General features: G+C 37.6%; 1 protein-coding gene across 1 annotated transcript in view; it reads right to left on the bottom strand.

Moving 5' to 3' along the window:
• The window catches only part of SPATA5 (spermatogenesis associated 5), a 256493-nt gene that overhangs the window by 161422 nt on the left and 71083 nt on the right, over positions 1–23988 (bottom strand). The window contains exons 11-13 of the mRNA XM_033135305.1: positions 22238–22447; positions 8397–8450; positions 6582–6661 (exon numbers count right to left, since the gene is read on the bottom strand). Of these exons, the coding sequence (XP_032991196.1) occupies positions 6582–6661; positions 8397–8450; positions 22238–22447 (344 nt within the window). The remainder of the gene's footprint in view (positions 1–6581; positions 6662–8396; positions 8451–22237; positions 22448–23988) is intronic.

The raw sequence follows: 23988 nt of genomic DNA, 5'->3' as shown, positions 1-23988 counted from the left end.
ATACATTTGTGTGGCACCCTCTGTATATGGGTCTTTCTAGCTTTCAAATTCTGTGATTCTGTGATGGCATTATGGCATTATGTATCACCTAAGTAAAGCTATTTACTCATTATTTTTAATAAAAATATTTGTATTCAGAAACTTATTGACACCTCCAATCGGGCACTTCTAAACAGAAAGAGGTGAACTCATACTTGTCCAATTTGCTATTTGCTGTGGGAGGAAATGGTGGCTGTAAATAACGTGGAAGCTTAGGGGAAGGGAATTCTTTGGATTCTCATTACCCATGCTGCCTTGCCCTTTATTTTCAGAGATCATTGAGAACTAGCTGGAGAATAGCACAGTGAAAATGTTTTATGGGCTGAGAAATATTCTTGGCTGAATTTCAAAGCTGCAGTAGGAAACAAAAATCATAAAACTGACATTCTAGGAAATCCAAACCAACTCCCAGAAAAAGTTTAAAAACAAACGTGTAATCACTAACATAATGAAACGGTTTTATAAAACTTTATTATCTGCTAGAGATAGGCAACATGACAATGGGAAAAAAATGTTCAACTGTAGAAAATACTGAAGCTGGACTTTCCCAAAACATTAATTCACTTTTCCCTTAAGAGTTCAAGCCCCCTTTCCAAATTATTCATATTCAAAAGTTATATGGTACCCTGGACAGAAGGGACTTTATGACATCTTAAAATGGGTCAGTAAACTAGAGCCACAGACCAAATCTGGCCAGCCAACTGTTTTTTCACTTGCTTACATACTCGCTATGGCTGCTTTCACACTAAAGCAGCAGAGATGAAAAGCTTCAATAGACTGTATGGCCCCCAAAATGTACTAACTGGCTTGTTAGAGAAAAAGTGTGCCAACCCTATCTTAAAGAAATCTCACTGCCATGATAATTAGCACACTGATTTCATTTTTCAATACTAAATATTTCACAAAAATGGTATATTTCCTTTTCATTCCCTCCAATAAAATAAAATGTGCCATCAACCCTTTCATATGATTTCTAAATTACAGACTAATATCTCAAATATCCAATTTAAATTTTTTTCTAGTATACATTTTAAGACGTCACAAAAAGTTCCAAATGATAGGCATCTGAATTTGTTTCAGGCTTGGAAGAGACCTAAAAAAGACCAAAAGAAGGCTAGCCGAACAAATACTAGTCTGAACACAAGCCTTACCTGTGATCATTCTTTTGGGACACGCAAAATGCAAACCAATTTTTGTTTTAAAGGCAACACAGTTAATAAGAGAAACTACCTGTCTTACAGCAAAAAGAATCCCCAGCTCCTAGTAAAATGCTGCAACAGGCCATCTCTAAGGGAAGTCGGAACTTTATATGCTAGAATACTTAACACAGACAAAACACAACACACCAAATATTCACAGAACTCTGCTATACGTTATGAAACTATTAAAATGAAAAATCTGTTACACACTTTCCATTTTTCTTTTGCTCTGTGTTCCTCAGTATTTCTGTTTAACATTAAAAGTTTAACAGTGTGAAAACTTATCCAAGGTGATTAAGTATAAATTAGGAAAAACTGCATGAAAGGAAATAGGCATTGAATTGAGCACCTTGAAATAGATATACAACAGTGGTTAAAAGTACTTAGTAAGTGGCTATTGTCAGTTTCTTAAACATAAAATATTCTTTAAATAATTAAGAGAATATTTACCCTGACATAAACACACTTTTCCTATCCCAAATCTGGATAGCGTAAGAGGGAGTTCAAAGAGTACTAAATCAGAAGACATGAGTTCTAGTCTTGTTGAGACCACAAGGAGTTAGGTGCCCCTTCTCCTAAATTCTAGGGGCTTCTGTTCCTTCTGAAGAATAAAAACTTGTACTAGATGACTTCTAAGAATGTTTCCAGCTATAAAATTTTATGGTTTTATGAAATTTTTAAAACCACCATAAAAAAAAAATCACATTAAAACAATTTAGAAAAACCCTTGAAAGTGTCATTGAGAGAAATGATGCCTACAAAAATTTCTTCTACAATGCTTAGTTTTATGAATTCACGGAATTTACCTGAAATCTGAATACGCTGCAAAAGAGGCTACCCCATTTCCTGATCATTATTTTACAACTCTTTGCAGAGCTCTTTGCAGAATGCTGCTAAGCCTGGAATCCTCATTTTCAACGACAGCTGGCTCAGACCTTCTTACAGTTTTCCCCAATCACTCCAAGAAGAAATCAATTCTGGACTATTAAGTGCAGAAACAGCCATACAAGACAGCAATTATTAATATGACAGATTCTCCAACGCCACACAGAAGATATCATTCAATCAGTCAGCTTTTAACTGAGCCCTTAATTTTTTTCATTTTTCCATATATTTAATCATCGTCTTTACATTTTAGTCATAAAGCAATATCCCAAACGTTTTTTATATAAGAGCATTAGCTTTACAAACCAGAAGAGACCATCATCTCTTTCTCCCCAACGACAACAGTCTTTCTTCTATTTCTAAAATACAAACTTGTTTGATATTTAAAATTTTTGAAATCAGGGTATCTCTTCGAGTGGTGATTTCTCAGCACCATTTCATAGTTTAAAGCTTCATTTTTCTTCAGTAATAGTGCATAAAATAATGACTTGTCTCACAACTGATAGTATCTTAGACTGATGAAATATAGCACTGGTCACCTGCAGAATACTTTTTCTAATTTCCCAAATGCTTCAGTTTCCTCTACTAGAATATAAACTGTTGGGGCAGGATTCATTTCTAGCTCGAGTACTATATTTCTATCTATATGAAAATGATTATTATAAGATAATATAATAATAAATAATGATTATTATAAGATAAGATAATATATAATGATATATTATATTATTATAAGATAATATAATATAATATAATCAGAAATTATAATGATTATTATAATCTATGCAGAGATTATAAGGAACACTGAAGTTTTTTAAGCGGTTATGAATGCCAGGTACTATGTGAAACATTTTACACGTATTTAATTCCAACAATGTAGATTTTGTTACTATTATGTCCATTTTGCAAATGAGGAAACTGAGGCTTAAAGGGGAAAGGAAATTCCCTAGGGAAAGTAAAGTCCTGTTCATTGTTTCATTCATTCATGACTAAATGAATGCCTGCAAAGGAGTCTTCCAACAGCTCGGTTGGACAGATGGGGCCATTACTACTGCAAATCACAGAGAAAATGCACAATAAATACGAGCTTGAAAGCTTAGCTGGTTCACTACTTAGTCCTGGAATCCTGAAATCTGGTGTGGGAGTTGTGTCAAAGTGGCTAAGAATCTATCTGCTGCAGAGTCTGAATACCTGAATTCAAACCCCAACTCTGCTACTATGACACATGACCCGAGTGAGGTATTTGCACATCCGTCTGCTGACGCTGTCTCACCCGTGAAATGGAGATGAGAAGAGGACCTACCCCTCCTGGGGCTGCTGTGATGATTAGACTACAAAACGCCACAACACGGTGAGTGATGTCCAAACCAAGGGAATCCCGTTATTTGGAAGACATTAGGTTGCTGCAAAAGTAATCGCGGTTCAAAAGGTTAAAAATAATTGCAAAAACAGCAATTACTTTTGCACCAACCTAATAATTAAGTCAACAAAATGGGCCTCCCCAGCTAGAGACTCTAAGTTCCAGGGACAGGCTCCCAGTTCTGAATCTCTTCTAAGTCTGCTTGAAGTTTGGCACTAGCAGGCAGTCAGTGTCAGCTGAGGAGGATGCTTCAGGATCCATGATCACCTGGAATGTCCTAGACAGAGGGAGCTGCTCTAGGAATCTCCAGGTCACAGGAGGCGGGGCCAAGAGAAGACACTAGATAGGGACACCTCCTTGCCTCTCCACTTCTGGGGACATGGCTACTGCCTACTACAAGGTAGACAGATGAATTACAGCTCTGCTTCCTCTCCCCGCCCCACTATAAACCGTGAAAAAGGGAAGATTTCAGCGAGCTGGGAGGTGGAGCAGAGTACAGGAGCCCAATGTCCAGGGTATAATATCCTACTTTGCATTAATGCAGGGCCTTTGAGTTTTTTCTTTACCTGTAAAGCACTACAAGTTTCTAGTACATAATAAGCACTAAATGACTGTTATCTAATATTATTAGCCCAGTACAATTCAAATCCCTTCCTAACCTCAGTGCCTTACTTCCTCCCATATCACCTATTTCCCGAAGAGTTATGTTACTTTAACAGCATTTGCAATTTTCCCAAATGTTATAGAGATCATTGAAGCACTTTGCAAAGGGAATCTTACGTTTCCTCCAACTCACAATACAAAATAAGACAAAAAAAAAAAAATCTTATTCAGAATACCCATAATTTAAATGGACATACAGATAAAGAGAAGTAAATTCAAGTCCCAAAGAAATTGAAATGGGGCAGGAAGGAGGAGAAAATAGTGGTTGTAATTAGACACTTTTATAAGCATGAGAAAATCTCCTTTTCTGAAAGCACGAATATTTCCAAAGCTAAGCAAATATTAATAGTTGTCTCTGCTCTATTTACAACGTGCCGCCTGCAACCCTCCACTGCATGGCTCATTTGAGTAACTTCAAATAGTCAAATTAATTGATTTAACATGCACAGGATGGTAAGGACAAGCTCATACTATAATTCTCTGCTCAATTTGTTTGACATCTTAAGTTTGGAATGTAAACCTTGATAAGACGAAACAGTCTTCTTACGCACTGTCATTTTTGGACTCAAGTGGGTTTGATCCAAATATTAGCGTAGAAAACAGCTAATAACTATGAACAAATGAAAGCAGTGATTCTTCTATAGCCCAGTACTATGTAGAAAATGCCTCCTCGTTTACGGAATTTTTTTATTTTTCTATGTTTTCTATTTCTTTAAGAATGCACAAAATTGGTTTACGATCTTGGGAATTTTAAACTTTTGGTGTCTATCAATAACTTTTTTTTTCAATTTCTAGAAATAATGTTTAATTTCAATAGCTGAAGAACAAAAATATACATGTGGAGGTTTTATTTGTTCTAGTTTTCAGGTAACAGCAATCTCCTTAGAGGACAGTCACCTCCTAGGCAATGCTGGCCCATCACACAATTAGAAAACAACCTGCAAATAGAGTATCACTCTACGGGATGCCTATGGCTATAAAAAACACACTACATAAGACTTAGTGCAACTGACGCACAACCCAAACTCTCTCCTTTGGACCAGTAGTATCGCATTTGCTCACCAGTCTCATCTTTGTTTTCTGAAATGTCAACTAGCTTGACCGAAATTTTTCTATGCAAAGGCAGCTGCATAGAATTTATTAGTACTTTATTTGAAGGAGTCACTGAAGGATGGAGGTATACAATGCTATTCACAGAATGAGATGAAGAAGAGCACTAAAGGAAATGACGCCTCGAGGCTGCAAATCATTAGCATCTCTGATACATTTGCAAATTCCCACTGAGCCAAATTTGCCTGCAAAAACAGGATATTTCCACCAAGTGCCTTGTCTGGTTTCTCACACCATTTTATTTCAAAAGCATTTTATGAGAACTCTGCTATACATTCTACCTCCCATCTGGTTCATATTTAACAAAGTATCCCCACCCTTTTCCTTTTTAAACTCCAAAAACAGATGTCCCTGATGTCACATAAAAGTGCAGGTCACACTATTTGAGCTAACTTCTCTGGCTTCCTTTTCTTCTCTTAGAGTTCAGGTGAACTTGAGCTATTTGTAACTTTTTGCGCCATCTCACTACAGAAGTAATAAAAGGGCCCAAGTAACTCAACTCATAATATAAATAAAATAAAAAGACTAGTGGGTATTTAAGGATATCGAACAGGTTCCACTCTTGTCCAACGAGACAGCTCTACCCAGGAAGGGAGAGAGCAGCAATGCCTCTTGTGGAATTTAATACCAGGACTTCCAGGGTGCCCTCTGCCATCATTGTAATTACCATCAGCAAGCTTTTATAACCACTGTGTACATCAGGAAGCTATGCACAAAGGACACAAATCAACATTCTCCAACACGAAGGGCTTGCAGTACATATTCCTCAACAGGCCTCTAAACATTTATAGAGAAAAAAATCATACTTGTAAACAGCTCTAAGATATATACATTTGAAATGATACTATAAATAATTCTCTTTATTGCCTGACATTCAGAAACAAAAGTATTTATATCAATTTGTATCTACTGTACCTAATTATATTTTAGGAAACATTGTTTAATCCAGAGAATACTAAAATCTGTATAACATTTTTTTTCATAAATGGGTTCTACTGTATCATATAATTATGCATAACATAACTGAGTTGTTTATAGTTTTAATCATGTATTTATAAAAACTCAAATTTTGACAAGCAGTGCTAGGGGTCTCTGTAGAGAGACTATAAACTAAAATGCCCCTACTGAATATCAGTGCTTTTTTAAAAAAAAAATTTGTACATGAAATAATTTAATGGATATAAGACAAAAAAATGACATGAATTGAAAAATGTTTTCTTTTAGGCCAAATGTATTAATAAAAAATTTGCATAAGTAATTCTATTTACACTGTAGCACTGAATTACAATGCTATTCACAGCGGTCTTATTATATATATTGCTTACCTGCCTCTCTGAACCGCTAAGGCATCCAGTTCATCAAAGAAAATAACGGAAGGAGCCACGGCCCTTGCTTTTCGGAAGACCTGGCAGAAAGAGCACCACATTAGCTAAAGATCAGCAAACTCCAAAACACTCTAGCTGGTTTCCGTTTGAAAACTGTATTTAGAGCTAAATCTATTATGTACAAGCCAACCAGCCCAATCATTTTGCACACAACCTACAAGAGGTGTGTACACACTCTATTATAAGGATGTCAAAGCATCTTCTTCCACCGGGCTTACGTGCAGAGACAAGACAACAACACAATCACAGCGGCGTGTAGGAGGCAACCTGGCTAAGCAACGAATCTCAGCTCCTACGCCAGCTCCACCACTCAAGAGGCTGCGTGACCTGCAGCCAACAGGTAACTTTCCTTGTCTAAACTTTAATTTCCTCATCTATCTAAAGAGATAATGATAAGGGCCAGCCTCAGAAGATTATCTTAAGAACTGAATAAAAAAAGAATGCAAAGCATTTAGCTCAATGCCTAAAATATGGTAAGAGCTCAGTAAATGATAGGTATTACCACAAACACATTTTTAAAAGAAAAACCATCAATGTATAAAATCAGCCATAGCTTAGCAGATCAAATACCCATAAATTCAAAAGCCACATGCCTTGCTCATTTCTCTGAAGACTGTTTGGGAATAATAGTTGGTGCAATGCCAGGACAAGAAAAATGGCCAAAATTTGGAAGACCACATAGACTGGTCAGACCAGAAGTGAATCAGACTATCAACATCAGAGACTGGCGAGATAGCAGCTATGGGGGTGGCATGTGGAAATGGGCTAGAAAAAGTCAGCACAGGCACAAAGAAATCCAAACGTGTGTTACCTGTAGCCATTTTCTTGTCACAAGTATCATGACCATAAAAATAGAAAACTGTTACCAAAACGTTAATATTAAAAAACATCTCCTTTTTCATATTTTGATCAATGATGGTGTTGTCATTATCAGTTAATGTCTTATACAATTGCCATCATCTACATTTTAAAGAGGAAAAAAGACAAAAGGGAATGATGTTTTCTCTAATAAACAAGAAAGCATTCCAATCTCTAATACTACTCGGGTATCTCACAGATGGAGACCATCCATTCCACTGCTATCTGTGTGCTCCTGCCCTCCTTAGCTCTGTGAGGACACAGGGGGCCCATGTGACGCAGGCCAGCTCTGTGAGGACACGACGTGTGTGACACAGGCCAGCCTCTGTCTAGGAAAGCCAAGGCTTGTGCTCCAGTTGCGGTGGTCACCTGACTCCAGTGCTTGTTCTACATGAATTTACCATGTGTAGTTTCCGCAATATGGAGTGGCCTGTCAATCAGGCACAGGTTTTAAAACTTAGGAGAGGAGGGGATGCATTGTCTAAATCACCAGGCAAAGGTAAAATAAATAAGACAAGGAGAGTACAGTGGAGTTTTTATACACTAAGCTTATTCGATTTAGAGGACTACCCAGTTTCAAGGATTTAAACCTCATTCAGAGATCATGCAATCTTTGCAAGTACAGACATATCCTTTTGTCTTTTTTTTAATGAAATGCTGATACTTGTTTTCAAAAATCTTTATTTGGTAAAACTTAGGGCTGGTAATATTAAAATGTTTGAAAACAGAAACAAAGTAATGTAGATGATCAAAACTGCATTTTAAAGCAACAAAATATACCACTAGAATTTAGATTTGGAAATTTCAAAATCTGTAACCCAAAACAAAATGGAAACCATCCAAAGGACAGATGTGTGGTTCTCCAGCAGGGTTCCATTTTAAGGATAGTGTTCTTACCTCTCTAACCGCTCTTTCAGATTCACCAACATATTTATTCATTAATTCAGGCCCCTGCATGAAAAGAAAACTGTTCAGTTCTTTATAAATGCAACTACATGTCTTTCAGTGTAAAACATATACATAAAAGAAGAAGAAAATAAACAAATGTCTGCTTCTAGTTAAATTAGTTCCTTAGCATTTTCCTTTAGCTTATTTTCACTGGTGTTATTTGTGTTTCAAAAATTAAAGCCATTCTAAGTTCCCCAAACTATACATCAATACAAAGGAAAGGCTGTGATCATGTCTTGTCCATCATCTGTCTACCCACCTGCCCACATTTTATGTATCAGTCACGGTGCTAGGCACTAAGAGATGGACCGGTCTCATCTGGAAGACCAGCAAGGGCAACACCCATGGATTCCCAGGCCGAACCAGTGGCTGGTCTCAGGGGATCCACTTGTCAGACTGTGTTGAAGTCCACTAGATCAATAGCTCCCTCTGACAAGAAGCAAGACCTTAGGCTACTCTTCTTATGACTCCATGATAACCCCTGAAAATGAAACGGGGATCATGGAATCCGTGATGATCTTACAATATTTCCCCAAGTGTTGCTGATATAAATGCTGCCCTAAAGCTCTCTGCCCTCACTTAACATGGCCAGGTAGACACTGACTGCATACATCTGCAGGACCGTCTGCCCTCACCTGACGTGGCCTGTAGACACCACTATATACCTCTGGAGGGCCAAACATGCTCTTCTTAGCCACTCTCCTGCCAGAGGAGATCACTCTCATAGAACAAAGTTCAGGGCCACCACTGTGACAATGACAATAGCCCCTGTCACCCTCCAAAGTGTCTATGCACTCAGCCTGTCTGAATTTCCCTTAGGTATCTGCTACTCAGCACTTCATCCAGTTGATGAGGAGTCTCTTCTCCCTTCTTGCATCCACATATTTTAGAAGAGGCACCAAAGATGAAAGGTGTGAACTTCTTGTAAAAGACTGTTTTCAATTATCACTAACCAGCAATCAACAGGAGAATCCTTACTGAATCCCAGTAGTATACTGCAAGTCACTGATCCAAAGATGTACATTTTTTTTTGACATTTAACATTTCTGAATTTTAATACTGTTTCTTTTTTAAATACCTAAAATATCATATATTGTGTAAAAAACTGAAGGCTTTTTTTTTACTGCATACCTATCTACCTTCTCATGTTACACATTCATCACATCACAGAAAGTCATAGGATATATTTAAAAACTCTGCTCCTGAGACCTACAACTATTCCCTTGAGATACTGGTACAAAATTTGTCCTACAATGCCACATGTCCTTCTCAGCTGTGGGAACCTTCTCTCCGTACCCGTTTCCTCCCAGCACCCAGCTTCTAGTGACACCTTTCCCAACACAACTCCAAACCCAACAGATGTGTGCTCGTGTGCACACACGTGTTTTTTTCCTCTTCCTCTCTCTCTCTCTCTACACACACACACGCACACACACACACCCCTACCTTATTTTGAACAAGAGTCATGCTCTATCCCATGCAAATCACCGGTCCGGACATTAGAGGATGTCATAGACACTGGCTTGAGTGCTTCCTAAACAGTTCACATCAATTAAGACACCTGGCTGATTGAAGCACACGGGCAAACCCTAGCAGAACGTCAACTGATGCCACAAGTTGGTATGGGCAATATTTAGCTTCAGTTAAGATACCATTTTACAAAGATAATTACCCTGGGTATGACTAGTATTAGGAGAGAGACATGCACAGGTGCCACTGAAACACAGAACACATGTCAGAGTCAAGGATGCTCCTGGAGAAAGTAACATGTCAGGTGAGTCCTCAGCCTCAGTTGATTTACTCTGTACCCTCAAAAACATGGAATATATCAAGAGCCAGGAAGAAATCAAAAAGGTCTCTGATGAACCAAAAAAGTGGTACTATCAGCACTGGAACTGTGGAAGAGCTCTTAAGGTCTTTATTCAGAGTTGACTGACTGCGATTATGCACAGAACGAAGGAACTTGAGAAGCACCGGTAAGAGGATTCAGACAAGGTGGAGTGTAAGATGTGGAGGGAGGTGAGCATCGGTCAGGCCACTTCGGGTGGGAGGCGGCGGGCAGTCAAATGCAAGTTCATATTTTATCCTGTAAGCAATAGGATGGGTCTCAGGGGAGTTAACTGACAATGGGAGCTTTATGGAAAGATGGTTGTAGCCACAATATACAGGATTATTTGAAGGACCATGAGACCAGAAATAGAAACCAGTTATCAAATTCGTAAAATAGGAAAGGTGAGAAATGAGGAGGATTCAGGTAAAACAATGGGAGGGAAATGAGAATATAGCAACAGAAACTATTTAAAAAGACAAAATCAACTTAATTTGTTGTGAGCAGCAAGACGGGAAAGTGAGAGAGAATAGAAGGTGTAGACACTTCATATTCAACTGAAGGTCATGAAGGAAAAACGGGCGCTCAACATATTCAGCGTAGCGAGTCTCAGAAATTCACAGCTCATTACAGTATTTCATCACAAAATGGTCAAAGGGAAAACTGTGCAATCACAAACATGAGGGCTCCCATTTATCGAACATTTACTTACACCACATGAGCTGATCCAAGGACTTTACATGTATTAATTCAGCTGTGAAAAGTGTCAAGGTACAGGAGTACGACGACGACTTTCTATCTGTGAGTAAATTAAAGATCCACACAAAATCAAAGGCTGGAAAGGCCACAAATGTCTAGCACCTTAATCTTTTTACTGACATGTTGAGGCACTGAATCATTCAGTTTTTTCACTCAATGAATATTTATGAAGTGCCTACAACGAGTTTGCGGCTTCATAGGAGAGATTAAACATATTCTTAAAAAAATAAAAATATAGTGTGGAAAAAATCACCACTATAATGCAAATACCATGAAGAGAAGCAAAAATAAAACAAAGATTCCTTCAGAGAAAAGAATGAAGGAATACTCCTGAACAGCAATGACATCACGACCGTGTTACATCACTTGGAATGACTGAATCAGCGTGGTGGTGATTTCCTCAGGCGTCACTCAACAGCCGCTGCAGTCGCCCATGTGCACACAGAGTGGGAGGGAGGGCGAAGGCAGCTGTGCTCCCAGGAGTGTGGACCACTCTGGGAAGGAGAAAGGCAGAACAAGTCCCGAGTCCTAGAGGAAGGAGGGGGTCTGTGCACCCAGCTACACGGGAAGGAGCTAGTGAACTAGAGCAGAGAAGCAGACGCTACCAGAAAGAAAATGGCTGGGGATAACAAGGCAGAAAGGAAATTTCTGGAATAATATGGAGTTTATTGTCAGAAAAGGAATTCTCCTCCTCCTCCTTCTTCTTCTTTACATCCCATTCAAAATGCAAAATTTATTCTTAATTAAAGGGCTAAATTAAAGCAAGCTGCAGGCTAGATTTGGCCCAAAGGCTTGTACAGCAGGTCCTTGAATAACGTCATTTCATTCAATGTCATTTTGTCATAACATTGATGAGATGCCACAGGAATTTAACTTTTGTTTTATATCAGCTAGCCTATGGTAGGACTGGTTTCATTATACCTCATTTTACTTAAAGTCTCAGAATCTATCGATGATGTTAAATGAGGACTTAATAGCCTGCTGACCCCAATCCCATTAGTTTCATACAATTTGAAATAGTTCTTTTCTGCCAACAAGATGATAAATCATCAAAAATATCAGTAACATGATTGCTGCCTGAAAAACGTGGATTTCAAAATAGTAAGAAAATTGATCAAAACATTAAGGAAAAAAATAAATGACACTTAAAAAAGCAATTTCATTGCCACGGGGATACGAAAGATAGTTTGGGGAATGTAATCAATAATGTTGTAAAGATTTTGTAAGGTATCCGATGGACACTTGTCTCATTAGGGAGACCACTTCATGGACGGTGTAGATACCTGACCACTGCAGTGTTCACCTGAAGCTAAATAATAATGTCAACTATAATTTAATATATATATGTAGTCACTGGATGTGGAGTACAGCATAGGGAATGGTGTCAGTGAAACTGTAACAGCTATAGACGGTGTCAGAGGGATAGTAGATGGGGGGAGGGGGATTATCACTTTTTGAGGGGTGTACATCACTATTACATTGTTTTGTACACCTGAAACTAATAATAAAAAAAAAAAGAAGAAGAAAAACAAAAGCAATTTCAAAATACCTAGTGATGTTTAAGACGTTCATGCCGCATGAACAGAACTTGTACGTCTCGGTATATATACCCTAGAGAAACACGTGCAAGGGTATTCATGAAGCACTGTTTACAACGACAAAAATTAAACCTGTCAAAAAATCGAAAAATTCATTAACATAACAATGAGTAAATAAACTGTAGTGTCCTCTAAATGGAGGGCTATACTATCAAAGGGTGAATGACAGGTTGGACTGAGACAGTTTGGAAGCAAGGAGAAAAGCCAGAAAGCTATTATACAGCCAAACACACTGCCTTACGCATTTATAACCAAGAGTCAGAAGAGAGTTCTCAATGTTTTGTCCAATTTTTAAAGGTCTTCTCCATTGATTATTAAGATCATTTTGCATGGTTTTACCCTGCATGTTCATTTTCACCGTCCTTCGCATACAAAACAAGGTCTGGCCATTCAAAATATGTAATATAAAGTCAAACAAACAGAGCTATTCATTTACATACGATAAATGACACTTTCACGCAAAGGGAACTGGTGAAGAGCTCAGAAAGTTCACAATAAAACAAGAACCAGTGCCCACTCAATAAAGTAACCTTTTGATAATTAGGACAAGGGCTTCTTGTTGGGGAGGGGGGTCAGAGGGGGGAGCGTGAGGAACGGGTAAAAATGTTTCTGCAGAATTTGATTCAGTTTAGGGTAATTAGGCAAATGTGGCATGACAATAATCAGAAAGGAAACTGCTGGTGTCCCTGCTGTTTTTATTGTAATTATTATCCTACCAACTCTGTGTTATTGTTATTGTTCTTATAGCAACTCTCCAGAGAAGTCAAGGGCGTGACATAAAATAGTAATCCACTGGAGACATTTCTTTAAGCAGGCATATATATATTCAGGGCTTTCTAATTATCTGGCACAAGGAAGGAAAGCAGAGAACCTGGAGCAACGATTACTGCTCTCCATAGGCTGTGTGTGGCTCTAAAAAACATGGCTTGAACATCAACTTGGAAAGTACAAGACTATGATCATTTCAGGATCCCTGAGAATACAGGATCAATATTCTGCTACTGATAACAAAAAGATTAATGCCTTCAATACCTGATGTATAGGCAGACAAACTTGGTATTTTTTTTGAAAATGTGAAAACATGGCACATAGCCTCAACCAGTGAAGGGTCATTGTGTTACTGCATAGAGATTGGCTGGAGGAAATCTGAGGATAAGAAACAATGCTTTTTTCCCCAAAAAAACAAAACAAAAGAAATAGAAAAAACGTTAAACAGATTTGAAAATCTAACCTAAGAATTTAGCGCTGTGAAGAAAATCTGGATTGGAATAGTTGAATAGAGAGTAAGGAACTGACTTCTGTAGGGTCCCTCGGACGTGTGATCCTGTATGGAATGACATGCTGATAAACAGTGTCTAGATGCTGGCCTGCAAAACGCAAGACCAGTAGCTAAAGTGACATGCTACATGGGTCTAAAAGGCTGTAAGCAACATCATCACCAAGGAAGGTTATTCTGAGTTTGAAGTTCAAACTGCCAAAAATCACTGCATTTTGGTACAAAGAGCTGCAAAAGCTTAAATTCAGTTTCAAAGATATATTCTACTACATTTCATTCTAACACGAACACAACACTTAAGGGACCCTAAGCGGTGCTTCTATAATTTTTTCCTTCATTTTAATTCAAACAGACATCCAATTCTTAAAAATTGAAGAAAGCAGCAACCAGTGTCAACTAATTTATAAAAGTCTTGCTAAAGGCTTGATATCTATTATCCCTATTTATTGCTTACAACAGTCTCTGAAGTAGATACTCTTACTATCATAACTTTACAGAAAAAAATTGAAGTGAAAAAGGTTCATTTGCACAAAGTCACATAGCTTAGTAAATGGCAGAACTGGGCTTTAAGTCTCTTAATTGTTCATTATACCTGACAATGATAGGATAATATGCCCCAAATGTTTAGCCACTAACAGGAACAAAGGATAAGCAACAGATCAGAAAATAAGCATCATGTGAGCTACTCACAGGTTATTATTTGTGGAAGGGTTACAGGAGTCATTCAGTCTAACCCACCTCACTGAGAGGAGAACCGGAGGAGAACAAAGAGCTAAGAAGCTGAGTGAAGTGCCAAAGGTCCTGGAAAGTTGAACGGCAGAAATGATGGTAAGAATGCAGGATTTTGATTCCCAGACTACTACTTTTTCTAACAACTAGGATGTCCTCTGTTTTCCCAAGTCCTTAAAAAAAAAACAAAATAAGGGAACCATTCCCTTAAGATTTTATACAGTACCAGCAATTCAAATGCAAAGGTATTTGTGGGAGCAGATCAAGTGGCAAGGGCAGAGGCTAATGCTCAGTAAACAGCTGTTAACATGGGCTAATTTGAAAAGAAGAATGTTTCTGATGCCCACTCTAAATGAGGCCATTTACATCTAACTAAGGGTTGGGCACACATCGTATGGTCTGTGAGTCCCACATTTGCTCATAAGTTAGTTCACTCTTTAAAAGAGTAATACACAGATCCCTAGAATAGATCAGGTCGATGGGACCGACGTGAGGTTCTTTCTTTTCCAATTTTACTTACCAAATAACTATGGTATGTTAGTCTTGCCACATTTCACCTGCCTGGATAACACGAGCTTCCCTGATAAGGGTGATCGAGAAAAACTACCAAAAGGAAGCGAAGTACCCTACATTGGCTTACTTGGGGGTAGTGTGATTTTTAATGTTTCGATGGCAGAGATCAAGTGTTCAAGTTTACAAAACAACAAAAATAACAAATACATGTAAAAATAGCTGTGCAGCTGTTCAATATGTGAGAACTAACCCTGACTTATCTTTTACTTTGTTTCATTATTTTACACCATATCAATCACAAATTCAAGGATAATATTTACACCTCATGCTCTTGCAATTTTGTCCCTTTAATCACTACTGCGTCCCCCCACCAGCCCGGTCTTCCCATGGGCTTTTTAAATGTGTCTGACACCTGCCTGTTGCTTTTGGCTATTACAATTCAAATCAAGTTTTTATAAGTTCTGAAATGTCCAGGGAAGGCAAGTTAACCTAAGTGTTAACTATGGGTAATGCTATGGAATATGCTCATAAAAACCTAGTCACATGAGATAGAATTACACACATGTAATGTGAGCAAAGGATCTTGAAAATTAATAAAAAGAACAGCATCAGCACATACAGAGGCAATTTTGGGAAAGTGCTTCAAAGAGTTTGAAAACAGGCATGAAGTACAGGCAAGAAATTCCTGGGGCAAGTGAAAACCCTAAAAAGCGAGAGGGGCTGCCAGGGAAGGGAAGAGGATCCAAGCTGTTCCTCTCAAAAAGTTATGATACACACCTTCTCCACAATTCAGTCACTCAGGGAAAAATACAGACATGTCTTCAGCACTCAGGAGTGAGCACCACGTTGACCACAAGTAAGCTGTGCCGTGTGCATATGCCCACAAAGAGCCCTTAGCATCACGTTACCAACCACTCTTCTCACTCGCGCTGTCTTTACTGACACTATGCAGAATCTTAAACACTGGCTCTCAACTTCCATACTTTCATCTCTAAAAAGGACCTTACGATGGCCTCTTGGAACTATCTGCCATGCTCTTCTAAAGGCATTTCAAACTCCACATGTCTAAAACCCAACTCAGGATCTGCTCCAACCTGGTGGTTCTCCTCACGTGCTAACTCTTCCCAAGGTTAGCGTATTTCCACCTGCCAGTCATTGGAAGTAAAAATTCTAATCACCTCTGACTTCTCCCTTCCTTTCTCATTTCTCACATACAATTAATCATCCAGATTTCATTGTATCACTTGTTTAGACAAGTGGAAAGTTCCTGAGAGAAGTTCACTAGATTGAGTTGACAGACAGCAAGCAGTCCATCTACTGATCTCTGCTTACTGTGTACAGTGCCTGACACACAGAAGGCTTATTAAAATACAATTATATATTCAAACATTTGCAATTGTATATAAAATACAATTATATATTCAAACATTTGCAATTGTAAAACGTTTACAAATATTTTTAAAGTGTTATACACATAACGTTATAATATTTATTTTGACTCCAATTTAGTTCCATTAAAAAGAGATTTAAGAGAAGGAAAAAATAATCTCTCTCAGCTGGAATCCATGAATAAAAAAATTAAATCAACATAATAATAAAATTTTCTTCTTCTCTGTTAAGTAAACTTAGAAGTCTAAAAGCATTCTTCTCTTTCTAAATCTCTGTAGGTCTTCTCAGATTCCAAATGTTAAAGGTTTTGTTATTACAGTTCATATTATTGTCATTTTCACTTTTCGCCAAATGTTATAGAATATTTTCATGTCAACACATCTCTTTTAATAGCAGTTTTATCAACTGCTACAAGCCCAACCCCAAAAAATGTATTAACACACACAGTTTTAACATGTTTCAACTTTAACATGTCAGCTTATACAGTGTACAAATAATGCCAAATTTAAGTAAGTCTAATCTAACTTCTACATAACTTTGTGATACTGACAATGGTACACTAACTATTCTATTTTGCTAAGAATAATAGATTACTGTTAGTTATTATATAGCAACCATTTAAACAGTGACATCACTAAGTATATGCCTTTATTCAGTATTGATGCTAATAACTGCCGATTTAAGTGTATGGCGCACATAAGACAACATTATTTGGAGAAGTCGAGGGAATTTTTAAAGTTAAAAAATAAAAAGCCTACAGGAAATTAAATAGAAACTTAAAAGGTCTCAGATTCTGGATGAGCCCAAATGGCAATAAACCTGCAGAAGGAGAATGAAGAGTTAAGGTCCACAAAAGGCATGAAACTGGACACAGTTCCTGGTGAGACTCTAAATTAGAAGCTGTACCCAAGGTGAAAGAAAAAATAAGCAAAACTCTAAAAGAAAGTATTGTTTATAAGGTTGGGGTCTGGGTCTGGGGCCAGAACCAACACACACCTTTATAGGCTTCAACTGAGAACGGCAGAGAAACAGGCAGCTCGGCAGCCCCCAGCCGACCTCCTCTCAGGGCTTCTCTCAGGAACTTTCCACTCCTACCACGACCAGCAGGATGAAGTACAGGCAAGAAGGTGTCATCCAAAGTCCTCACCCAAGGATCGGCCATCTCGCCATGATTCTTCTCCCCGCCTGCACTGTACCCACCTGGGACGGTGCCGTGTGCAGACAGCTCCCAGCCGCCCAGTGTCTGTCATGTGCCGCATCTGTGACACTGACTTTAAAACTCTTTTATCTAATCAACAGACTTCCTTTTTGGGTAAAGTGTGAGATTTACAGGAGAATTGAGCAGACAGTTCATCAAGCTCCTATATACCCATCCCTACCTCCCACTGCACACTAAGTTGCTCCTACTCTTAACAGCATATATTGGTTTGGTACATTTGTTACAATTAATAAACCAATATTAATGCATTCTTACTAACTAAACTCCACAGTTTATTCAGATTTCCTTCTTTTTAACCTAAAGTCCTTATTTCTGTCCAAGGATCTCATCCAGGAAACCCTAACTTTGTATTTTGCTGTCATGTCTCCTTGGGTTCCTCTTGGCTGTGAGTTTCTCAGACTTTCCTTTTTTGTGATGATCTTGACAGCGTCAGGAGTACTGGTCAGGTATTTCAGAGATTGTCCTTCTACCTGGGTTTGCCTGATGTTTTTCTCACAGTTAGACACAAGTTATGAGTACTTGGGAGGAAGACCACAGAGGGAAAGGGCCATTCTCATCACATCACACAAGGCGCATACTATGAACGTGACCCATCACTGAAGGTCGTAACCTTGATCACCTGGCTGAGGTGTGCTTGTCGGGTGTCTCCACCGTAGAGAAGCTCTTCTTGCCCCCATTTCCATACTGAATTATATACACAGCCCATACTTAAGCAGGCTAGTTATGCCCTCTAGAACTTTTTCTTACCTTTTTAATAAATCCTCTCCAAAAGGCTACACAGATGAGAAATCTGAGACTTAGAGAACTTGTTTAAGATTACAGAGCTAAAAAGTGGTAGGGTTAGGAATCAAACCGAAGCTATGTGAATCCTAGCTTAGTGCTCTTCTCACTGTTAACACACTCAATCTCAAGGGCATAAATTATATACTAATAGGTAAATTTCAAGCTCCCCATTATTCAACCACTAATCTTTTTCCATGCACTTCTATTTTATTTAGTACTTATCTATTTTATTTATTATTTCTTTAGCAGTGATTACACTTTCTTATAAACTCAACCAACTTCCACTCCAAAGCCATGCTATTTTTCTCAATTTTCTTTGTCCAAGAGAAACAAAATTATTTTTAAACTGGGTCCCAGAAACATTTCTCTTTCCCTGTCTTTGAACCTGCCTGAACTACCTTCTCCAGTAACTTGGTGTAATTAATGAAGAGGCACTGGGCACTAGTTTTATTTTAGGGAAAAAAAAAAAAAAGGAAAGGAAAACAGAAGATCATATAATACTGTGGTTCTGAGATCAGGCTCTCGAGTCAGAAAGTCCTGAGATCAAATTTCAGTTCTATCACCGCCACACTGACTTGTTGAAAGTCACTTTGCCTGCCTAAGAATCATTATCCTTATTTGTAACCCTAGGAACCAATCTTAAAGCACTAAGTTTATAAAACAGGTTATCTATGCGGTTTTCCATGCATATCTGCAAAACGGAAGCTCTACGATTTATAGACTAGCCTACATAATTTAAAACGAAAAGTGTAAAGATGACCTTGGAACTTAAACTAAATTCAGATCATCTTGTACCGCTGACCGTCGAATGATAGAGGATCTAGTTAAATGAAGAAGAAGAATTACTTTAAATTGTGCACTGCTTTGAATAAAATACAGGTTTTCCTGAAAATGGGATGTATTTTGTACAATTCCTCTCTGAGACAGGTATCAGAAGAAAATCTCCCCCAAAAGTCAAGGATACACTAAGCTCACTGCATTCTTGTTCTCACCAACACAGCTAATAAAGGACTTGTTGAAAATGCCTGTCAGAGGCCTGACCACCCTTCTTTTAGAATCAGTAACAGTTGTTCCCAAAATAAAGCAGCCCAGCTATAGCAGGGTACTTAACTTATTGTTGCGTTCAAGACAAAAGCAAGAGACTAGCAGAGAGGAAATTTCAACTGGAAAATATTTTGACGCAATTGACCCAGATGACAAACTAAACTTAAGCATATGTCAAGTGCTACAGTCTGCACCAGAACACGTACAGATGCCAAAGGATATTAAGAGCCCACGCAAGCAAGCCAAGGTGAAGTCTTAACTCTGAGTAGAGTGTATTTCTTTTAATCACTGCTTAGAAAAGAGGCAGAGAGGAAGCGAAAGGGCTCTTTCATAAACTCAGAGAAAGAAATGTTTAAAGTCTTTAAATTCTTTATCCTGGGAACCAAAGGTAATTAGCACTGCGAAGTGTTAGGGAGCTTCTTTCAATCTATCTAAAATACTTATGCTTCCCAGCTGGTTAGAAGATCCCTGTGTCTCTACCTTTTCTGATCACTGATCAAAATGTGGAAGACTTGTTATTTCAAAAGGCTCAAATTTAATTATAACACTGAAAACCCTTAGAAAATAAAACATACACATTACAATCAAAAGGCAACTTTTTCTTCATAGAAAGATAAAACTAGAAAGAATACAATATGAATTTCCAGCTGCTTTGACTTCCTCTCTTCACACATAAGTTAAATAACAAAGCTACTTTAACTCTTCCCACAAGCATTATTAACCAGACCAAGATGAGAGGACCAATGAAAATGCAAAGAAAAACAAATTACTTTTTCATGTTCCCAGCTTTTGAAAAATATTAAACATATGTGAAAGTGGAAAGAATAGTAAAATTCATACCGGTTGTTCATTAAATACATCCTGTACCCAATTCAAAAGTACTACCATGAAACCACACTAAATCCTACACTGAATAAAAATCCACATTAAATAAAAATTGGTGAGAAGATATGTAATAATCTCTAAGCAAGCATGAACTCAATTTATTAAGAAAATTTCTTAACATCACTCATCTTTTGTGTGTGTGACCTAAAAGAATTAAAAATGTAATAAAAAAGTTCAAATAAGTTAACACATCGTGGGTTATTTTACATGACAGTGTCCACGATAAACCTTTCAAAGAATCTTTATCATTTTCTCACAGCCAAAAAAGACAAAAGTGAAACTGTCTAAAGTTATTAAAGGTTTCATATTCAAAAATGGTAATAAATACACTGCTAAGTGATCCTAGGACAGGCCAGAAAGCGGTCCTGGCAACGCCTGGAACTGCTATCTCAGGTCACAAAAGAGTGAGGTGCTAATTTTCACAAAAATATATGTGTTCTTCCTTGAGGTCCCCATGTAAATAACTGAGTTAAGTCCTTATCAAACAAAGTACAGATTTCTAGGAGACAGGAAACATCCAAAGATTATCAAATACAATTGTGGACTCACACAACAAGGTAGGCATAGAAAACTGGAGATGACACTAAAAAGAGTAGGAAATGCCAGTAAAAGGGTCATGCCCATTATGACGAAATAAGAGAACAGAAGGAACTGAAGAAAAATCAAGACGTCTCTGGAAATTTCAAAATCATTCATGACTCCACATCAGTACTCCAACATTCATTACCGCCAAATCATTCATTACTCCAGCAACCCTTAAAACTGGCTGGGATTCAGCATAACTAATCATGGTGAACATGGCCCCTTCCCCAAATCTTTACTATCCAACAGCTGCCAACACTAGTGATGTGAAGATGCTAATGCCTAAAAAGTAAACAGCCTAAACACATCTAAATATCACTCCACGAAAATTTTAAGAGTAAAAAACTGACTCTACTCTGAAATACGTTGTATGCTTTCAAACTGCCAAGGATTTCAATGTTCTGAGACAGAAAATGTATTCTGTTATGAAAAAAGTCTCTGGTAATATCAAAACAGATTATGACGTGCCTTTTCTGAAATGAATTTCATGTTTACCATATTTAAATACATATTTTTGTGGTCAGTGTCCACAGATATGGATTTGAGTTTTTATGCATGTATATTTAGTAACTGTCTATATAATCAGTAACATGATTACATACAATTAAAAATATATATTAATTAAAAATGAATAACAAAATTAACACCTGGTTCTAAAGTAAAAATAAAACTACATATCAAGTAAGATTATCTGTCTCATAGGGCAGGGCAGTGAACAAATGGTGTGTGCTTCAGCATATAAACAATGTACATATATTCTCTGACTGAGAAAGTATTTTTAAGGAATTTACTTTTACCATATAAAATATCTGATTACTGTGAAAATTCCATGTATGTATGTTAAATGCACAATCACAGTTATAATTAAGTCTTGGTGAAGCAAAAGTGATTAGTATAATTTAAAAATGTAGAAATTAAAGACTGGTTTCTGTTACACAGGGGTATAAGAAATACTGAGAATCAAGAAACTAAACAAAGCAGTCTTCTACTGTCCACCCTGATTTGCTGATGACACACACTGATTTATTTCTCTCTCATCTCCCTGTATTATATTGCCATCAACCTCCAATCAAAATCAACTACTCCTTAAGATGCCTTCCCATGTTCTCCTAAGGGGAGGAATCAGAGGCTGGGTACTATGGAGTCTGAAAGAGGGAGTAGCAATTTAAAAATTTCACACCGTACCTTTATGGCTAGGAAATTCAGTCCACTCTCATTGGCCAAAGCCTTGGCGATCATTGTTTTAGAGCATCCAGGTGGCCCGTACAGAAGCACTCCTTTAGGTGGCTGAATACCCATTCGGATGAAAGACTCTGGATGTTTCAAGGGCCATTCCACAGCCTGTTTCAATTTCAATTTGATATTTTCCATTCCTCCTATATCTGACCAGGAGACCTGCAAAACAGGACATTTTCTAAATGTAACATTGCCAGGACAAACAGAGGACTTAAAAAAAAAAAATCAACGAAAGAAGTACAAGAGAGAGAGAGACGAGAACCACTGAAGAATCAAGACCCTAAAAAGAAATTTCAACGATACAACACGGAACATAATAAAAGCTTTTTAAGAGCATCTCATTTGAAATTTTTCATTCAAGCGTGGATGTCGTATCAGATTTGACTGCAGAATTTTAAAATTTATTACAATTTTAAATCCATTTTGTTCGTGGAGTACTAAGTTCAGAGGATGAAGATATCTTGTCAAAAAGAAAATATCTTCGGTTAATAGTGCTTAGCAGTGATGACGAAGAAAACATTATTTAACAAATATTAATATGTTACACTTTTCATGAAAATAGCTTTAATAAAGATATTTCTCTTAATTATAAAAATATAATAGTATGGGTTGTTCTTAATTTTTGGAACACAACCCCATTTTCTGTACTAGTTCTTTCTTTCGTATAACACAGATTTGTATAACACGACATTTTTTAGGAACTAACAACCGTGTTATACGGGGGTTGCTGTACATAAAATGTAAGCTGCATATTATAGAAATACGACAGAAAACAAAATGTTTCTGCTTGCAAGTCTTGTATAAACAACTGTTTAAATGATTGAATATACTGTTGAGTCTATCTTCTATGGCTTTAAAAATTAGGTTTTATCTGTGAAAATAGTTTGAATCACTGATCCATGTTCTCATCTATGTATCTAATTTCTTATATTTCCTTCTTAGCAAAATTATTCCAAATATACTTCTGTAGGTCCTTATGGAACATATATCATCTTTTCTGTCTTTGGTATATTAATGAAGTATCCTCAAAATTTTGTTCCTTTTCCTCAACTAAGAAATACCCCCACAAGATAGTTCAGATTATTTACTTACTAAATACTCATTAAAAACTATGTACCAGATAATGTACACAGGCAATGGAAGAATGAGACATAAATGGACACTTTAAACCACTCAACAGCTACCAGGAACATGCACACAAATAGCCACAGTACAACACAAAGGATACATAACAAAGGATGCACAGTAACAAAAAGACAGAAAAGGCCTTTGTGAGTTCCCAGGAAGGAAAGATTGCTTCCAGCTGGAAGGCAGTTAACTCTTGAGCTCCGGAAAGGTGAAAACAGGGAAATGGTCAGGTAGAGGCCAAAATATTATGAAAGGCTCAGAAGGAAGTACGAAGAGGATGAGAAAAAAAAAGAAAAAAAGATTTGAGGGAGAGAAATGAAAAAAGAAGTTAGCTGAAGCCATATCGTGGAGGGACCCGAGGGCAGATGGAGGAGCTCAAGGATCTTTGTTCATAGTTAGAAGTCTTGGAAGGTTTTAACCTGGAAAATGATACGGTCTGATGTATGTCAGGAAGACTTCTCTAACAAGAGTCATCAGAGAGAAGAAAGTGCAGGAAGACCAATTAAGGACGTATGACAAAGATCCTTAAAAACAAAACCAAGCTTCAACTAGGGTATCCACATGCAGATGGA

Source organism: Rhinolophus ferrumequinum, chromosome 18 (genome assembly GCF_004115265.2).
Source record: "Rhinolophus ferrumequinum isolate MPI-CBG mRhiFer1 chromosome 18, mRhiFer1_v1.p, whole genome shotgun sequence".
NCBI lineage: Eukaryota > Metazoa > Chordata > Mammalia > Chiroptera > Rhinolophidae > Rhinolophus > Rhinolophus ferrumequinum.
This window is presented reverse-complemented; position numbering and strand designations above follow the sequence as displayed.